Source organism: Hemitrygon akajei, chromosome 1 (genome assembly GCF_048418815.1).
Source record: "Hemitrygon akajei chromosome 1, sHemAka1.3, whole genome shotgun sequence".
In the NCBI taxonomy this organism is placed as follows: domain Eukaryota; kingdom Metazoa; phylum Chordata; class Chondrichthyes; order Myliobatiformes; family Dasyatidae; genus Hemitrygon; species Hemitrygon akajei.
The window spans coordinates 4,665,041-4,684,444 of record NC_133124.1 but is presented as its reverse complement, the minus strand read 5'-3'; the positions used below and the strand labels follow the sequence as shown (position 1 = coordinate 4,684,444).

Below are 19,404 nucleotides of genomic sequence, written 5' to 3'. Positions count from 1 at the left end.
AAACAAATTCCACAGATTCACTCACCACTCTGTGGCGAAAGACATCCCTCCTCATCTCTGTTCTAAAAGGATGCCCCTCTATGCAAGGAAGGACAAGCCAATGATTGGGTACGAATGAAGAATGAGCAAAGAGTTACAAACAAGAGAAAATCTGCAAATGCTGGAAATCCGAGCAACACACACAAAATATTGGAGAAACTCAGCAGGCCAGGCGGCATCTATGGAAAAAAGTTCAGTCGACATCTTGGCCCAAAATTGTACCAGAGAGGCAAAATTCAAAGGGTGAAGAACGTAGGACTGAAAGTGCTGTATTTAAATGCACATAGCATTCGGAATAAGGTGGACGAACTTGAAGTGTAATTAGAGATTGGTCGGTATGACGTGGGCATCACTGAGTTGTGGCTGAAGGAAGGCCATAGTCAGGAGCTTAACATCAAAGGTTATACTTTTTATTGAAAGGACAGGCAGGAAGGCATAGGCTCTGTTGGTAAGAGATGAGATTAAATATTTAGAAAGAGGTGACATAGGGTCAGAGAATGTTGAATCTTTGTGGGTGGAGTTAAGAAACTGCAAGGGTTAAAATAAAACATTTTGGGAATCATATACAAGCCTCCAAATAGTAGTTGAGGTGTCGAGTTGAGATTGCAAAAGGAGCTGGAAAAAGCATGAAATACGGGTAATGTCACAATTGTAATGGGGACTTCAATTTGCAAGGGGATGGGAAAATCAGGTTGGTGTCAGATCGCAAGAGAGGGAACTTCTTGAATGCCTACAAGATGGCTTTTTCGAGCCTACTAGGGGAAAGGCTGCCTTAGATTGGGTGTAATAACCCAGATCTTGTTGAGGAGCTTAATGGAAAGGAGCCCTTAGGAGGCAGTGATCATGATATGATTGGATTCTACTGCTATTTGAGAGGGAGAAGCACAAGTCAGGTGCATCAGTATTGCAATGGAATAAAGGGAATTACAGAGGCATGACAGAGGAGCTTGCCCAGGTGGATTGGAGGAGGACACTGACAGGGATGATGGCAGAGCAGAGATGGCTGAAGTTTGTGGGAATAGTTCACAAGGCACAAGATTAATATGTCCCACAGAACAAGTGCTCAAATGGCAGGGGTAGACAACCATGGCTGACAAGGGAAGTTAAGGACTGTATAAAAGCCAAGGAAAGAGCATATAAGGTAGCAAAAGTAAGTGGAAATTTAGATGATTTGGAAGCTTTTAAAATCCAACAAAAGACAACTAAAAAAGATATAGGAAGGGAAAAGATGAAATAGAACATATTATAGCACAGCACATTACAGGCCCTTCAGCCCACAATGTTGTGCCAACCCTCAAACCCTGCCCTCCATATAATCCCCCCCACCTTAAATTCCTCCATATATCTGTCTGGTAGTCTCTTAAACTTCACTAGTGTATCTGCCTCCACCACTGACTCAGGCAGTGCATTCCATGCACTAACCACTCTCTGAGTAGAAAACCTTCCTCTAATATCTCCCTTGAACTTCCCTCCCCTTACCCTAAAGCCATGTCCTCTTGTACTGAGCAGTGGTGCCCTGGGGAAGAGGCGCTGGCTATCCACTCTATCTATTCCTCTTCATATCTTGTACACCTCTATCATGTCTCCTCTCATCCTCCTTCTCTCCAAAGAGTAAAGCCCTAGTTCCCTTAATCTCTCATCATAATCCATACTCTCTAAACCAGGCAGCATCCTGGTCAATCTCCTCTGTACCCTTTCTAATGCTTCCCCATCCTTCCTATAGTGAGGCGACCAGAACTGGACACAGTACTCCAAGTGTGGCCTAACTAGAGTTTTATAGAGCAGCATCATTACATCGTGACTCTTAAACTCTATCCCTCGACTTATGAAAGCTAACACCCCAGCTAACTTATGAAAGCTAGCTTTCTTAACTACCCTATCTACCAGTGAGGCAACTTACAGGGATCTGTAGACATGTACCCCCAGATCCCTCTGCTCCTCCACACTACCAAGTATCCTGCCATTTACTTTGTGCTCTGCCTTGGAATTTGTCCTTCCAAAGTGTACCACCTCACACTTCTCCGGGTTGAACTCCATCTGCCACTTCTCAGCCCACTTCTGCATCCTATCAATGTCTCTCTGCAATCTTCGACAACCCTCTACACTATCTACAACACCACCAACCTTTGTGTTGTCTGCAAACTTGCCAACCCACCCTTCGACCCCCACATCCAGGTCGTTAATAAAAATCATGAAAAGTAGAGGTCCCAGAACAGATCCTTGTGGAACACCACTAGTCACAACCCTCCAATCTGAATGTACTCCCTCCACCACAACCCTCTGCCTTCTACAGGCAAGCCAATTCTGAATCCACCTGGCCAAACTTCCCTGGATCCCATGCCTTCTGACTTTCTGAATAAGCCTACCATGTCGAACCTTGTCAAATGCTTTACTAAAATCCATGTAGATCACATCCACTGCACTACCCTCATCTATATACCTGGTCACCTCCTCAAAGAACTCTATCTGCCCTTCACAAAGCCATGCTGACTGTCCCTGATCAGACTATGATTCTCTAACTGCCTATAGATCTTATCTCTAAGAATCTTTTCCAACAGCTTTCCCACCACAGACGTAAGGCTCACTGGTCTATAATTACCTGGACTACCCCTACTACCTTTTTTGAACAAGGGGACAACATTCGCCTCCCTCCAGTCCTCTGATACCATTCCCGTGGACAACGAGGACATAAAAATCCTAGCCAGAGGCTCAGCAATCTCTTCCCTCGCCTCGTGAAGCAGCCTGGGGAATATTCCATCAGGCCCTGGGGACTTATCCGTCCAAATGTATTTTAACAACTCCAACACCTCCTCTCCCTTAATATCAACATGCTCCAGAACATCAACCTCACTCATATTGTCCTCACTGTCATCAAGTTCCCTCTCATTGGTGAGTACCGAACTGAAGTATTCGTTGAGGACCTCGCTCACTTCCACAGCCTCCAGGCACATCTTCCCATCTTTATCTCTAATCGGTCCTACCTTCACTCCTGTCATCCTTTTTTTCTTCACATAATTGAAGTATGCCTTGGGGTTTTCCCTTACCCTACTCGCCAAGACTTTCTCATGCCCCCTTCTTGCTCTTCTCAGCCCCTTCTTAAGCTCCTTTCTTGCTACCCTATATTCCTCAATAGACCCATCTGATCCTTGCTTCCTAAACCTCATGTATGCTGTCTTCTTCCACCTGACTTAGATTTTCCACTTCACTTGTCACCCATGGTTCCTTCACCCTACCATTCTTTATCTTCCTCAGGGCAAACTAACCAATAATATAAAACAGGATAGCAGAAGTTTTTTTCAGTTATAGAAACAGTAAAAGGGAGGTGAGAGTTGATATTGGACCACAGGAAAATGATGCTGGTGAGGTATCAACGGGGATCAAAGAAATGGCAAATGAACTTAATAAGTACCTTTCAGCAGTCTTCGCTGTAGTAGAAACTAGCATAGGTCCGTATGTGCCAGGGAACAGGAGCAAGTGTCATTGCTATTACAAAGAAAAAACTGCTAGGCAAACTTAAAGGTTTTGAGGTGGGTAAGTCATGTGGACTAGATGGACTACATCACAGAGTCCTGAGAGAGGTTGCTGAAGAGATAACGGATGCATTGGTCATGATCTTTCAGCAATCACTTGATTCTGGCATGGTCCTGGAGGACTGGAAGATTGCAAATGTCACTCCACTCTATAAGAAGGCAAAAGAAAGGAAATTATAAATCAGTTAGCCTAACCTCAGTGGTTGGAAAAGTGTTGGAGTCTATTATTAAGGATGAGGTTTGGGGTACTTGGAGACTGATGATAAAATAAATCAAAGTCAGCATGGTTTCTGTCAAGGGAAATCTTGGCTGACAAATCTGTTGGAGTACTTCGAGGAAGTAACAAGGAGTGTGGATAAAGGAGAGACAGTGGATGTCAGTGGGTGCCACATAAAAGACTTATCCATAAGATAAGGGTGCATGTATTAACATAGAGGAATGTCTGACAGGCAGGAGGCAGCGAGTGGGAATAAAGGGGCCTTTTCTTGGTGGCCATCAGTGACTAATTGTTTCACTAATAGGAAGCAGAGAGTTGGACTACACGGTGTTACTCTGGTGGCAATCAGTGGTGAGCAGTGTGCCACATGGGATGGTGGTGTTCACGATATACATGGTAGTCATCACCTTGACACAGTGGTGTCAAGAAAACAACCTCTCCCTCAATGCCGCAGAAACAAAGGAGCTGGTTGTGGATTACAAGAGGAATGGAGACAGACTGGCCCCTATTGACATCAATGGATCTGGGGTTGAGAGGGTGAACGGCTTAATGTTCCTCGGCATAAACATCACCGAGGATCTTACGTGGTTTGTACATACAGGTTGTATGAATGCTCAGCCACAGACTGCGGTGGAAGCCAAGCCTATGGTATATTTAAAGCAGAAGTTGATAGTTTCCTCAAAGGTTATGGTGAGAAGACAGCTATGGGATCTGGGATTAACTATGATGAAATGTTGGAGCAGACTTGATGGGCTGAATGGCCTAATTCTGCTCCTATCTCTGATGTTCTTTTTCAGAGGCTGTGCCTTCTGGTCCTAGACTCTTCCACCCTGGGAATCATCTTCTCAATGTCCACTCTATCGAGGCCTTTTACCATTTGAAAGGTTTCAAGTAGATCACCCCTCATGAGATATAGCCACTGGCATGCCTTTAACATTCAGTAGATATTAACAATAGATTCAGAGAGAGAGAGAAAGCTTCACACAGGTTGGGGAGAAGAGTTTAAAAAAGGAGTATTTCGCGGGGCTCGGCAGTAGCTCGTCATTGTGCAAGGACCCCGCTGAGAAGGTTACGAGATAAAAGAGAAATGCTGTCTAGTGGTGCGGTCGGTGGAGTGGTGTAAGTCGTAGTCGTTGTCGTCGTCATTGGGGCTTCAGCGAGGACGGGCCTAAGTAAGGTAGGTTACTTTTGTCCCCTCTCTGACTAGAATAGTCGGTATGACTGCAAGGCCAGTTTTCTGGGTGTCAGATGTGGGATGTCCGAGAGACTTCCAGCCTTCCTGATGGTTACAGCCACACATCGTACATCGAGCTGCAGCTCCTTAGAGACAGAGTTAGGGAACTAGAGCTACAGATCAATGACCTTCGGCTTGTTAGAGAGAGTGAGGAAGTGATAGGAGCTATAGGCAGGTAGTCACCCTGGGGCCACAGGAGACAGAGTGACTGTCAGGAGAGTGAGGGCAAGGTATCAGGTAGTGGACAGCAGTCCTGTGGCTGTCCCACTTAACAATAAGTACTCCATTTTGAGTACTGTTTGGGAGGGAGGACCTGCCTGGGGGAAGCAACAGTGGCTGCGCCTCTGGCACTGTGGCTCAGAAGGGTAGGGAAAGGAAGAGGATGGCAGCAGTGATAGGGGACTCTAGTTAGGGGGACAGAGAGACGATTCTGCGGGCGCGAAAAAGAAACAAGGATGGTAGTTTGCCCCCTAGGTGCCAGGGTCCGGGATATTTCGAGCGTATCTACAATATCCTGAAATGGGAGGGTGAGCAGCCAGAGGTCGTGGTACATATTGGTTCTAACGACATGGGTAGAAAAAGGGTGGAAGTCCTGAAAACAGAATACAGGAAATTAGGAAGGAAGCTGGGAAGCAGGACCTCAAAGGTAGTAATCTCGGGATTGCAGCCTGTGCCACGTGACAGTGAGTATAGGAATAGAATGAGGTAGAGGATATATGCGTGGCTGAAGGATTGGAGCAGGGGGCAGGGATTCAGATTTTTGGATCATTGGGACCTCTTCTGGGGCAGATGTGACCTGTACAAAAAGGACGGGTTGCACTTGAATCCCGTTGAATCCTAGTGGGGATGTTTGCTAATGCTGTTGGGGAGGGTTTAAACTAGATTTGCAGGGGGTGGGAACAGAAGTGAGGAGACACTTGGAGCACAAGTAGAAACAGCTTGTAGGGAGTTTGTGAGGAAGGATAAGCAGATGTTAGAGCAAAGATGCACCTAGCCAGATGGTTTGAGATGTGTCTATATTAATGCAAGGAGCATCATGAACAAGGCGGATGAACTCAGTGTGGTCAATACATAGAATTGTGACATTGTGGCCATTACAGAGACTTGGATGTCTCAGGACCAGGAATGGCTGCTGAGTGTGCCAAGCTTTAGATGTTTCAGAAAGAACAGAGAGGGAGGCAGAAGAGCTGGAGGTGTGGAATTGCTAATTAGGGACAGTGTCACGGCTGCAGAAAAGGTAGAAGTCATGGAGGGATAGTCTACTGAGTCAGTGCGGGTGGAAGTCAGAAACAGGAAAGGGGCAACAACTCTACTGGGTGTTTTTTATAGAACCCCCCCCCCCCCCCCCCCAATAGTAACAGGGATATTGAGGAGCAGATAGGGAGGCAGATTCTGGAAGGGTGCAATAATAATAGGGTTGTTGTGATGGGAGATTTTAACTTTCCTAATATTGATAGGCATCTCCTTAGCGCAAGGGGTTTGGATGGGGTGGAGTTTGTTAGGTGTGTTCAGGAAGGTCTACATGACGTAACGTGTAGATGAGCCTACTAGAGGAAGGGCTGTACTTGATCTGTATTGGGAAATAAACTTGGTCAGCTGTCAGATCTTCGGTGGGAGAGCGTTTTGGAGGTATTGGCCACAACTTTATCTCATTTACCATAGTGCTGGAAAGGGATAGGAGCAGACAATTTGGGAAAACATTTAATTGGGGAACATTTGCATGGAGTTCTGCATAGGTATGTTCCATTGAGGCAGGTAAAGGCTGGTAGGGTTAAAGAACCATGGTGTACAAAAGATGTAGAAAATCTAGTTAAGAAGAAAAGAAAAGCTTACGAAAGGTTTAAGAAAGTAGGTACTGTTAGAGCTCTAGAAAATTACAAGGTTGCTAGGAAGGAGCTTAAGAATGGAATTAGGAGAGCCAGAAGGGGCCATGAGAAGGCCTTGGTGAGCAGAATTAAGGAAAACCCCAAGGTATCTGACAAGTATGTGAAGCACAAGAGAATGAGCCATGTGAGAATAGGACCAATCAAGTGCAATAGCGGAAACATGCATGGACTCGGAGGAGGTAGCAGAGGTACTGAATGAATACTTTGCTTCAGTTTCCACCAGGGAAAAAGATCTTGGCAATTGTGGGGATGACTTACAGTGAACTGAAACACTTGAGCATATAGATATTAGAGCTTTTGAAAAGCATTAAGTTAGATAAGTCACCAGGACTGGATGAGATGTACCCCAGGCTACTGTGGGAGGCAAGGGAGGAGATTTCTGAGCCTCTGGCAATGATCAACGGGAGTTCCAGAGGATTGGAGGGTTGCAAATGTTGTTCCCTTGTTCAAGAAAGGGAGTAGAGATAACCCAGGAAATTATAGACCAGTGAATCTGACTTCAGTGGTGGGCAAGTTGTTGGAGAAGTTCCTGAGAGGCAGTATTTGGAGAGACATAATCCGATTAGGGATAGTCAGCATGGCTTTGTCAAGGGCAGGTCATGCCTTATGATCCTGATTAAATTATTTGAGGATGTAACAAAGCACATTGATAAAGTTAGAGCAGTGGATGTAGTGTATATGGATTTCAGTAAGGCATTTGATAAGATTCCCCATGCATCCAAGGAGACCTTGCATTGTGGATCTGGAATTGGCTTGCCCACGGAAGGCAAAGGGTGGTTGTAGTTGGTTCGTATTCTGCTTGGAGGTCGATGATCAGTGGTGTTCTGCAGGGATCTGTTCTGGGACCCCTCTGTGATTTTTATAAATGATCCGGATGAAGAAGTAGAAGGGTGGGTTAGTAAGTTTGCTGATGACACAAAGGTTGGGGGTTTTGTGGATAGTGTGGAGGGTTGTCAGAGGTTACAGTGGGACATCAGTAGGATGCAGAACTGGGCTGAGAAGTGGCAGATGGACTTCAACCCATGTAAGTGTGAAGTAGTTAATTTTGGTAGGTAAAATTTGAAGACAGAATATAATATTAATGCTAAGACTCTTGGCAGTGTGGGTGATCTGAGAGATCTTGGGGTCCATGTCCATAGGGCACACAAAACTGCTGCGCAGGTTGACAGTGTTGTTATGAAGACGTATGGTGTGTTGGCATTCAACAACCACAGAATTGGGTTCAAGAGCCGTGAGGTAATGTTACAGCTATAAAAGACCTTGGTCAGGACCTCCCCCCCCCCCCCCCCAACCTTGGAGTACTGTGTTCAGTTCTGGTCACCTCACTACAGGAAGGATGTGGATACTATAGAGGAGATTTACAAGGATGTTGCCTGGATTGGAGGGCAATTGGGGGGCATACGTTATAAGAAAGGTTGAATGAATTTGGCCTTTCTCCGTGGAGTGGCGGAGGATGAGAGGTGACCTGATAGAGATGGATAAGATGATGAGAGACATTGATCATGTGGATAGTCAGAGGCTTTTTCACAGGGCTGAAATGGCTAACACGAGGGGGCATAGTTTTAAGGTGTCTAGAAGTAGGTACAGAGGGGATGTCGGGTAAGTTTTTCACACAGTGAGTGGTGTGTGCATGGAATATACTGCCCATGCTGGTGGTGGAATTGGATACAATAGGATCTTTTAAGAGCTTCTTAGTACATGGAGCTTAGAAAAATAGAGGGCTATGGTTAGGGAAATTCTAGGCAGTTTCTAGAATAGGTTACATGGTCGGCACAACATTGCGGGCCGAAGGGCCTGTAATGTGGTGTAGATTTCTATGTTCTATGTTAACTATGGAAGGTGAAATAGTTACTGTAAATGCATACATTCTTTGTCAGTAGCTGTGTTCCAGATTGCTAACATTCCTTTGGTTTTACTCTTCCAGCATGGTGCATCACAGGAAGATTTTATTCGGGGAAATCGTGAAAAGCATGTGAGGGATGTGGTGTTTGATGTTGCAAGTCAGGCTCATGTTCACCTTGAACATGTATGTACTTTTATTGTTTTAATTCATTCTTTCAGTGTTCCCATATCACCACCTCTGACTGTGGGACGCTTGTTGGCATGTCTTTCTGGTTTTTTTTCTCTCCCCCTCTGCCCCTGCTCGATATGTTATCCAATCAGTAATTTTAACATTTCAGATATTTGGTGTAGGCCTATCCTGAAGAAGTTTAAGCCTTCTCTTCCAGTTTAATTGTCATTCAACCTTTGACATGAATACAGCCAAATGAGACATTGTAGTCAAAATGCAAAAAGCTCCATACAGTAAATAGCACATATAATAATGATAGCAGAAAAATATAGTTACAAAAAATAGAGAAAATAATATAACTCAGGTCCCTGAGTGTCATGGGACAAGTACACAGCAGTTCCTCATATCGCACAAATGTAGCCGCAGCTCCTCGATGGGAGTGAGCTATACCCTCTCACTGCTTCCCCTCTGATCTCTGCTCCAGCTCATACGCCTCCCTCTCTACCTCCTTATTCTGGCTGCTTCTATTTTCCTGTCTTGTCCTGATGAAGGGTCTCAGCCTGGAACGCCAACTCTTTATTCTCCTCCAGAGATGTTGCCTGACCTTATGCGTTCCTCTGGCATTTTGTATGTGTTGCTCTGGATTTCCAAATATTTCTGCAATTATTTCTTTTTTTCTGGAATTATTACAGGAGAGGTGAATTATTTCTTAATAACTTTTTGTTTTTTTTCAGGCTAGGTCCTTCTGTGGAAAAGTCCCTTCGAGGGCCTACCCAGCTTTTTTGCAAACGGTATGTTATCTCTGGACATTATTTCTGTACTTCTGCCTGCCGCAGCTCCCTGACTTTTGCCCAACCTTTCCTGTCTTTTGAGGATCAGTTGAGTGAGCTAGGGCTTTTCTCTTTGGAGTGAAGGAGAATGAGCGGTGACGACAGAGGTGTACAAGGTGATGAGAGGCATAGATAGTGGATAGCCGGAGGCTTTTTCCCAGGATGGAAATAGTGCGAACAAGAGGGATAGTTCTAGCTTCAATAAAGCAGTGACCTATTGGCAGGAGGCAAAGAGTGGGAATAAGTGGAGCCTTTTCTGGTTGACTGCCAGTGACTAGTGGTGTTCCACATGGGTTTGTGTTGGGACCAACTTTTTATGTTATCTGTCAGTGATTTGGATGATGGAATTGATGGCTTTATTGCAAAGTTTGCAGATGATATGAAGATAGGTGGAGGGCAGGTAGTTTTGAGGAAGTAGAGAGGCTACAGAAAGATTTAGACAGATTAGGAGAATGGGTAAAGAAATGGCAGATGGAATACAGTGTCAGCAAGTGTATGGTCATGCACTTTGGTAGAAGAAATGAAAGGGTTGACTATTTTCTAAATGGAGAGGAAATACAAAAAACTGAGGTGCAAACGGACTTGGGAGTCCTCATGCAGGATTTCCTCAAGAATAATATGCAGGTTGAGACTGTGGTGAGGAAGGCAAATGCAATGTTAGCATCCATTTCAAGTGGACTAGATTGTAAGCACAAGGATTTAATGTTAAAACTTCATACAGCACTGGTGAAGCCTTGGTTGGAGTATTGTGAGCAGTTTTGGGTCCCTTATCTTACAAAGGACGTGCTGAAACTGGAGAGGGTTCAGTGGAGATTCACAGAAATGATTCCAGGATTTAATGGCTTGTCATAAAAGTATTTGATGGCTCTGGGTCTGTATTCGCTGGGATTCAGAAGAATGAGGGGTGACCTCATTGAAACCTATCAAATGGTGAAAGAGGCCTTGATAGAGTGGATGTGGAGAGGATATTTCCTGTGGTGGGAGAATTTAAGACATAGCCTCAGAATAGAGGTGCATCCTTTAGAATGGAGATGAGGAATTTCTTTAGCCAGAGAGTGGTGAATCTGTGGAATTCTTTGCCACAGACAGCTGTGGCCAAGTCTTTATGGACGTTTAAGGCAGAGGCTGCTAAGATTCTTGATTGGTCAGGGCATGAAGGGATATGGGGAGAAGGCAGGAGATTGGGGCTGAAAGGAAAATTGGATCAGTCATGATGAAATGGTGGAGCAGACTTGATGGGCCAAACAGCCTAATTCTGCTCCAAAGTCTTAAGGTCTTATTTTAAAATGATTGGAGGAAAGTTGTCAAGAGAAAAGTTTTTCCAGCTATACTAAGTGGAGAGAAAATACAAAAACTGAGGTGTGTGGTGGTAGAGGTAGATACATTAGCAACATCTAGGAAGCTCTTAAACAAATGTATGATTGAAAAGTGGGGAGTTATGTGGGAGGAAAGGGTTAGATTGATTTTTGAGTAGGTTGGCACAGCATGGTGGCTATAATAGAACCATAGAACATTACAGCACAGAAACAGGCCTTTTGGCCCTTCTTGGCTGTGCTGAACCATTTTTCTGCCTAGTCGCACTGACTTGCACCTGGGCCATATCCCTCCAAACCCCTCTCATCCATGTACCTGTCCAAGTTTTTCTTAAATGTCAAAAGTGAGCCCGCATTCACCACCTCATCTGGCAGCTCATTCCACACTCCCACCACTCTCTGCGTGAAGCCCCTCCAATGTTCCGTTTAAACTTTTTCCCCTTCACCCTTAACCCATGACTTCTGTTTTTTTTCTCCCCAAGCCTTAGTGGAAAAAGCCTGCTTGCGTTCACTCTATCTATACCCATCATAATTTTATACACCTCCGTCAAATCACCCCTCATTCTCCTACGCTCCAGGGAATAAAGTCCTAACCTATTCATCCTTTCTCTGTAACTCAGTTTCTCAAGTCCCGGCAACATCCTTGTAAACCTTCTCTGCACTCTTTCAACCTTATTAATATCCTTCCTGTAATTAGGTGACCAAAACAGCAAACAATACTCCAAATTCTGTCTCACCAATGTCTTATACAACCTCACCATTACATTCCAACTCTTATACTCAATACTTTGATTTATAAAGGCCAATGTACCAAAAGCTCTCTTTACGACCCTATCTACTTGTGATGCCACTTTTAGGGAATTACCGGTATGTATCTGTACTCCCAGATCCCTCTGTTCTACTGCACTCGTCAGTGTCCTACCATTACCTTGTATTTTCTACCTTGGTTTGACCTTCCGAAGTGCAATACCTCACACTTGTCCGTATTAAACTCCATCTGACATTTTTCTGCCCATTTCTCCAACTGGTCCAAATCCCTCTGCGAGCTTTGAAAACCTTCCTCACTGTCCACTACACCTCCAATCTTTGTATCATCAGCAAATTTGCTGATCCAATTTGCCACATTATCATCCAGATCATTGATATAGATGACAAATAACAATGGACCCAGCACAGATCCCTGTGGCACACCACTAGTCACAGGCCTCCACTCAGAGTAGCAATCCTCCACTACCACTCTCTGGCTTCTTCCATTGAGCCAATGTCTAATCCAATTTACTACCTCTCCATGTATACCTAGTAACTGAATCTTCCTAACTAACCTCCCATGCGGGACCTTGTCAAAGGCCTTACTGAAGTCCATGTATACAACATCCACTGCCTTCCCTTCATCCACTTTCCTGGTAACTTCCTCGATAAACTCTAATAGATTGGTTAAACATGACCTACCACACATAAAGCCATGCTAACTTTTTCTAGTAAGTCCCTGTCTATCCAAATACTTGTAGATCCTATCTCTTAGTATTCCTTCCAATAATTTACCTACTACCGATGTCAAACTTACCGGCCTATAATTTCCCGGCTTACTTTTTGAGCTTTTTTTAAACAACAGAACTACATGAGCTATCCTCCAATCCTCCGGCACCTCACCCGTGGATATCAACATTTTAAATATTTCTGCCAGGGCCCCTGCAATTTTAACAGTAGTCTCCCTCAAGGTCTGAGGGAATACCCTGTCAGGTCCTGGGGATTTATCTACTCTGATTTGCCTCAAGACAGCAAGCACCACCTCCTCTTTAATCTGTATAAGTTCCATGACCTCCCTACTTGTTTGCCTTGTTTCCATAGACTCCATTCCAGTTTCCTTCGTAAATACAGATGCAAAAAAACATTTAAGATCTCCCCCATTTCTTTTGTTTCCATACATAGCTGACCACTCTGATCTTCAAGGGGACCAATTTTATCCCTTACTATCCTTTTGCTCTTAATATACTTGTAGAAGCTCTTGGGATTATCCTTCACCCTGACTGCCAAAGCAACCTCATATCTTCTTTTAGCCCTCCTGATTTCTTTCTTAAGTATTTTCTTACTCTTTTTATACTCCTCAAGCATCTTATTTCCTCCCTGTTGCCTATACATGTTATACATCTCTCTCTTCTTCTTTGTCAGAGTTCCAATATCCCTCGAGAACCAAGGTTCCTTATTCTTATTTGTTTTGCCTTTAACCCTGACAGGAACATACAAACTCTGCACTCTCAAAATTTCTCCTTTGAAGGCCTCCCACTTACCAATCACATCCTTGCCAGAGAACAACCTGTCCCAATCTACACTTTTTAGATCCTTTCTCATTTCTTCAAATTTGGCCTTTTTCCAGTTTAGAACTTCAACCCGAGGACCAGATCTATCTATAATGTGCTGTAGTGTTCTATGTTCTCTCCTTGAAGTAGAGTTGGGTTCTGCTGCTGCCACAGTGCAAAAACATTCTTGTCAAAGTTGTCATTGAAACATCTGTCTGTATTCGTTTGTCTCTGTCAAATGGTTTGAGGACCTAGGTCTTGTACAGCGGCACTGCACTGCCATCCCTGTGGCACAATGGGAATGTGTTCATGCAGTCAGTTGCAATTTATACCTTGTGACTGAGTTTTTAATAAAACGTTTTCCCACTGTTGTCCGGAAGAAGTTTGTACTTTCTCCGTGTGACCCCGCGGGTTTCCTCCTGCAGTCCAAAGGGTGAGGGAGTTGTGGACACACTGTGGTGCTGGATGAGTGGTGACACTTGTGGGCTGGCCAGCACATTCCTCGCTGATTTGATGCAAACAGCACATTTCGTTGTTTGTTTTGATGTATTTGTGACACATCTAATCTCCTGACAGACAGCATGGCAGCACTGCAACTGTGCAGGGACTCACTTTGGAGCATCCGAGATGCTGACAATGTTGTGGATAGCACATTTAGTGAGTTGGTCACACCACAGTTTAAGGATCTAAGGAAAGATAGGGAATGGGTGGCCAACAGCAAGAGCAGTAGCAGGAAGGTAATACAGGAGTCTCCTGTGGTCATCTCCCTCCAAGATAGATATACCGCTTTGGAGTCTGTTGGGGGAGATGGCTCATCAGGTGAAGGCAGCAGTAGCCAGGATCATGGCACAGTGGGTGGCTCTGCTGCACATGAGGGCAAGAAAAAGAGTGGCAGAGCTGTTGTGGTAGGGGATTCCATGGTGAGGGGAATAGACAGGAGCTTCTGTGGCCGCAAACGGGACTCCCATATGGTGTGTTGCCTCCCGGGTGCAAGGGTCAGAAATGTCTCAGAGAGGCTGCGGGGCATTCTGAAAGGAGAGAGTGAGCATCCAGCTGTCATGGTGCATGTAGGTACTAACGATATAGGAAGAAAGCGGGATGAGGTCCTACAAGCTGAATTTAGGGAGCTAGGAGATAAATTAAAGAGTAGGACCTCAAAGTTAATAATCTCAGGATTATTACCTGTGCCACATGCTAGCCAGAGTTGGAATAGCAGGATAGCTGAAATGAATATGTGGCTTGAGCGGTGGTGCAGGAAGGAGGGTTTCAGATTCTTGGGGCATTGGAACCGCTGGGGGAGGTGGGACCAGTACTGTCTGGACGGTCTACAACTGGGCAGGGCTGGGATCAATGTCCTAGGGAGATTGTTTGCTAGTGCTGTTGGGGAGGCTTTAAACTAATACGGCAGGCGGATGGGACCCCTCACAGAAAAGAAGAAGGATGTGATGCAGACACCAAAGCTAGAGTTAGTGAAGAAAAAAGTAAGAGTAGAGTGCATAAAAGTAAAAAGCAAAAGTCGCGAAGGTCACTAGATTCTAAAAGGACAATGAGTATAAGGGCACTTTATCTAAATGCCCGTTGTTTTAGAAACAAGGTTAGTGAACTTGTGGCACAAATCAGTATCAAAGCATTTGATTTAGTGGCCATTACAGAAACCTGGTTGCAAGGTGAAGATGACTGTGAATTAAATATCCAAGGGTATCAGGTAATACAGAAAGATAGACAGGAAGGCAGAGGAAGTGGGGTGGCGCTCTTGATTAGGGAAGAGATAAGGGCAATTGTGAGAGATGATATAACATCTACGGAGCAGAATGTTGAGTCCATCTGGGTAGAGATTGAGAAAAGTAAAGGGAAAAAATCACTGGTGGGTGTTGTCTATTGGCCACCTAATAAAAATATTGTGGTGGCAGATGCGATTAACAAGAAATAACTGAAGCTTGTAAGAACATGAACAGCAGTTGTCATGGGGCACTTTAACTTCCACATAGATTGGGTGAATCAGGTTGGTCAAGGAAATTTTGAGGAGGACTTCATAGAATGCATCCGTGATGGCTTTCTTGAGCAGCATGTTAGTGAACTTACAAGGGAAAATACTATCTTAAATCTAGTCCTGTGCAATGAGACAGGTAAGATTAATGATCTTGTAGTCAGGGATCCTCTTAGAAAAATTGATCGTAGTATGATTGAATTTTGCATTCAGATGGAGGATGAAATAGATCTAAAACTAGTGTATTATGCTTGAACAAGGGTGACTACAACAGGATGAGGGAGGAGTTGGCTAATGTGGATTGGGAGCACAGGCTATTTGGTAGGACAATTGAGGAACAGTGGGATGCTTTCAAAGAGATTTTTCACAGTGTTCAACAAAAGTATATTCCAGTCAAAAGTAAGGAAGTAAGTGTGGGGAGAGCTAGCCTTGGATAATTAAGGAAATAAAAGAAAGTATCAAATTAAAAGCTCGTGTACAAAGTCACAAAGAGTAGTGGGAGACTGGAGAATTGGGAAAACTAAAAAGCAACAGAGAACAACTAAACAAGAAATAAGGAAAGGGAAGATAGAGTATGAAAGTAAAGTAGCACAAAATATAAAAACAGATAGCAAAATGTTTTATAAATATATAAAGCAGGAGGGTGCCTAAAGTAAACGTAGGTCCCTTGGAAGACGAGAAGAGGAAATTGATATTGGGTGATAAGGAAATGGCTGAGGCATTGACCGGCTATTTTGTGTCAGTCCTCATGGTGGAGGACACATCTAATATGCCAAAGAAGGATGTTATGGACGAAATGGGAGGTGAGGACCTTGATAAAATCACTGTCACTAAAGAGATAGTGATGAGCAAACTAGAGGGCCTGAAGGTAGATAAGTCCCCTGGTCCTGATGGGATGAATTCCAGGGTGCTGAGGGAATTGGCGGAGGTTATAGTAGATGTGTTGGTAATCATTTACCAAAATTCTCTAGACTCTGGGCAGGTCCCGGCAGATTAGAAGACAGCAAATGTAACGCCACTTTTTAAAGAAGGGTGTAGGCAAAAGACGGACAACTATAGGCCAGTTAGCTTAACATCTGTTCGGGAAAATGCTTGAAGCTGTCATTAATGAAGAAATAGCGAAACATTTAGAAAGGAGTTGTTCCATTAGATAGATGCAGCAAGGACGCAGAAAGGGCAGGTCCTGTTTGCCAACTTTCTGGAGTTCTTTGAGGACATAATGAGTGCAGTGGATAGAGGGGAACAGGTGGATGTTGTATACTTGGATTTCCAGAAGGCGTTCGATGAGGTGCCGCACAGGAGACTTATAAATAAGATATAGATGCATGGAGTCGGAGGAAGTGTATTGGCATGGATAGTGGATTGGTTAACCAATAGAATGCAGAGAGTTGGTATAAATGGGTGTTTCTCCAGTTGGCAGTCGGTGGCGAGTGGGGTGCTACAGGGGTTGGTGCTGGGCCCGCAGCTGTTTACCATTTCCATTGATGATTTGGAAGAGGGGACTGAGGGTAGCGTAGCAAAATTTGCTGATGACACTAAACTGAGTGGAAAAGCAAATTGTACAGAGGATATGGAGAGTCTGCAGAGGGATATAGATAGGTTAAGTGAGTGGGCCAAGGTCTGGCAGATGGAATACAACGTTGGTAAATGTGAGATCATGCACTTTGGAAGGAATAATAGAAGAGCAGATTATTATTTAAATGGTGAAAGATTTCAGCATGCTGTTGTGCAGAAGGACTTGGGAGTGCTTGTTCATGAATCGCAAAAAGTTGGTTTGCAGGTACAACAGGTTATTAAGAAGGCAAACAGAATGTTGGCCTTCATTGCTAGAGGGATTGAATTCAAGAGCAGGGAGGTCATGCTGCAACTATACAGGGTCATGGTGAGGCCACACCTGGAGTACCATGTTGCAGTTCTGGTCTCCATACTTGAGGAAGGATATACTGGCTTTGGAGGCAGTGCAGAGGAGGTTCACCAGGTTGATTCCAGGGATGAAGGGGTTAACCTGTGAGGAGAGATTGAGTTGCCTGGGACTATACTCTCTGGAATTCAGAAGAATGAGAGGGAATCTTATAGAAACATCCAAAATTTTGAAAGGGATAGATGAGATAGAAGTAGGAAAGTTGTTTCCATTGGTAGGTGAGACTAGAACTAGGGGACATTGCCTCAAGATTCAGGAGAGAAGATTTAGGGTGGAGATGAGGAGAAAATTTTTTTCCCCAGAGAGTGGTGAGAGTTTACAGACAGATCAGCCGTGATCTTATTGAATGGTGGGGCAGGCTCGATGGGCCAGATGGCCGACTCCTACTCCTATTTCTTATGTTCTTATGTATTGTTAATCTTTATTGGTTGTAAGGTTCTAGGATGAGGTCGCCATTGAAGTCATCCTGTTTGCTTTTGAATTTTTAAACTGAACGGTCCAAATTTAATACCTTGTCTTGCACAGGTTATTCTTGACGACTACTTGAACAAAATTCGTAAAGTGGATTTTGATGTATTTCATCCCAGCCTTCAGAAGAGGAATACAATGCTTCCTTTCCACTTGTATATACGTTCTTGGAGGAAAGTCTATTAATAAAATATCAACTTTATAACAGAAATGAGGTAATTTTTTTTGAGAAGTTAGTATTTTGTACAGAAACACGATGGCATTGTCCATTTGATCTTTCTAAATCAGATTTCTTGTGTCCTCAGTTGTGCAAGAGGAATTGAGTCTGGCACCGTCACATTCCACCTCTCATTAACATGTGTAATTGCTATATTGATTGCAGTTGTTTATCACCAGGGGATAAGGCAGTCTCAGAATGACTTTCCAATCCAAAGTGATTAACCTTTCAAATAAAAACAAATTACACACACTGGAAATAAAAACAGAAGTACCAGGACATTCAGCAGGTCAGCCAGGGTTTGTGGAAAGGGAAATAGCAGTAATGTTTTACGTCGAAGAACCTTGTCAGAGTCTGTTCAGCATCAACTAGATGGGCTGAAAGGCCTGTTTCTGTGTTATTGTGTTCTATGTGTAAGATGTTTGAGCGGTAATGCAATTTAACATAGAGCACTGCAGCAAAGTACAGGCCCTTTGGCCCACGATGTTGTGCCTATCTTTTATTTATTTTTATTTACCAATACAGTGTGGCATTGGCCCTTCCAGCCCTTCGAACTACACCGTCCTGCAACCCCCAACAATCCCAAATTAATGTTAGCCTAATTACAATGACCAGTTAACCTACCCAGTACGTCTTTAGACTGTGGGAGGAAAGCGGAGCAGCTGGGGAAAACCCATGCACTATACAGGGAGGATGCTGGAAATGAACTCTGACCTCTGCTGAGCTGTAGTAGTGCCACGCTAGCCACTACGTTCCCATGGCGCCCCAAACCTACTTTTAACTTACTCTAAGATCAACCTAACTCCTCCCTCCCACATAACCGTCCAGTCTTCATAGACTCACCTTCACTACTGAGCAGGTGAGAAGAGTTCTGGGGAAACAGTCTGAATTGTGTAAACCCAAAGGCCCTGAAGGAATGTGCTGAGCTGTTGTCTGGAGTTCCTCAGCGCATTTTCAGTCGGAGTCTCAGCCTGGAAAGAGTTGAGTGTGTGGAAAACATCATGTGTGGTCCTTGTACCCAAGAAGGGCCAACTGAAAGTGTTGAATGACAACCATCCAGTGGCCCTGACCTCACACATCATGAAGAGCCTAGAGAAGCTGGTCCTGGTTCACCCCCGAGCCCTGGTCAGATCAGCCCTTGATCCCCTGCAGTGTGCCAACCAGGAGCACATTGGAGACGAAGATGCTGTCATCTTCCTGCCACACAGAGCCTACTCCTGTTTGGATAAGCAGGGCAGCACTGTGAGGATCATGGTTTTTCATTTCTCAAGTGCCTTCAGTACCATACAGCTCTCATTGCTGTGGGGGTGGGGGGGAAGCTCCATTCAATGCAGGTTGGCAATTCCATTGTATCCTGGGTAATAGACTACCTGACTGGCAGACCACAGTTTGTCCGGCTTCAGAGATATGTGTCAGACATGGCTTTAAGTTGTGCTGGGGCCCCACAGTTTGTA

General features: G+C 44.3%; 1 protein-coding gene across 3 annotated transcripts in view; it reads left to right on the top strand.

Annotated features, from left to right (window-relative positions):
• ndufaf6 (NADH:ubiquinone oxidoreductase complex assembly factor 6) overlaps window positions 1–17,948 on the top strand; it is a 43,814-nt gene extending 25,866 nt beyond the window's left edge. For 2 of the 3 annotated variants that reach the window (XM_073025742.1, XM_073025567.1), the window contains exons 7-9: window positions 8,831–8,932; window positions 9,652–9,708; window positions 17,791–17,948. In XM_073025742.1, the coding sequence (XP_072881843.1) occupies window positions 8,831–8,932; window positions 9,652–9,708; window positions 17,791–17,919 (288 nt within the window). In that variant the 3' untranslated portion in view covers window positions 17,920–17,948. The remainder of the gene's footprint in view (window positions 1–8,830; window positions 8,933–9,651; window positions 9,709–17,790) is intronic. The other variant, XM_073025659.1, reaches the window with a different exon arrangement.
• The last annotated feature ends 1,456 nt before the right edge of the window (window positions 17,949–19,404 follow it).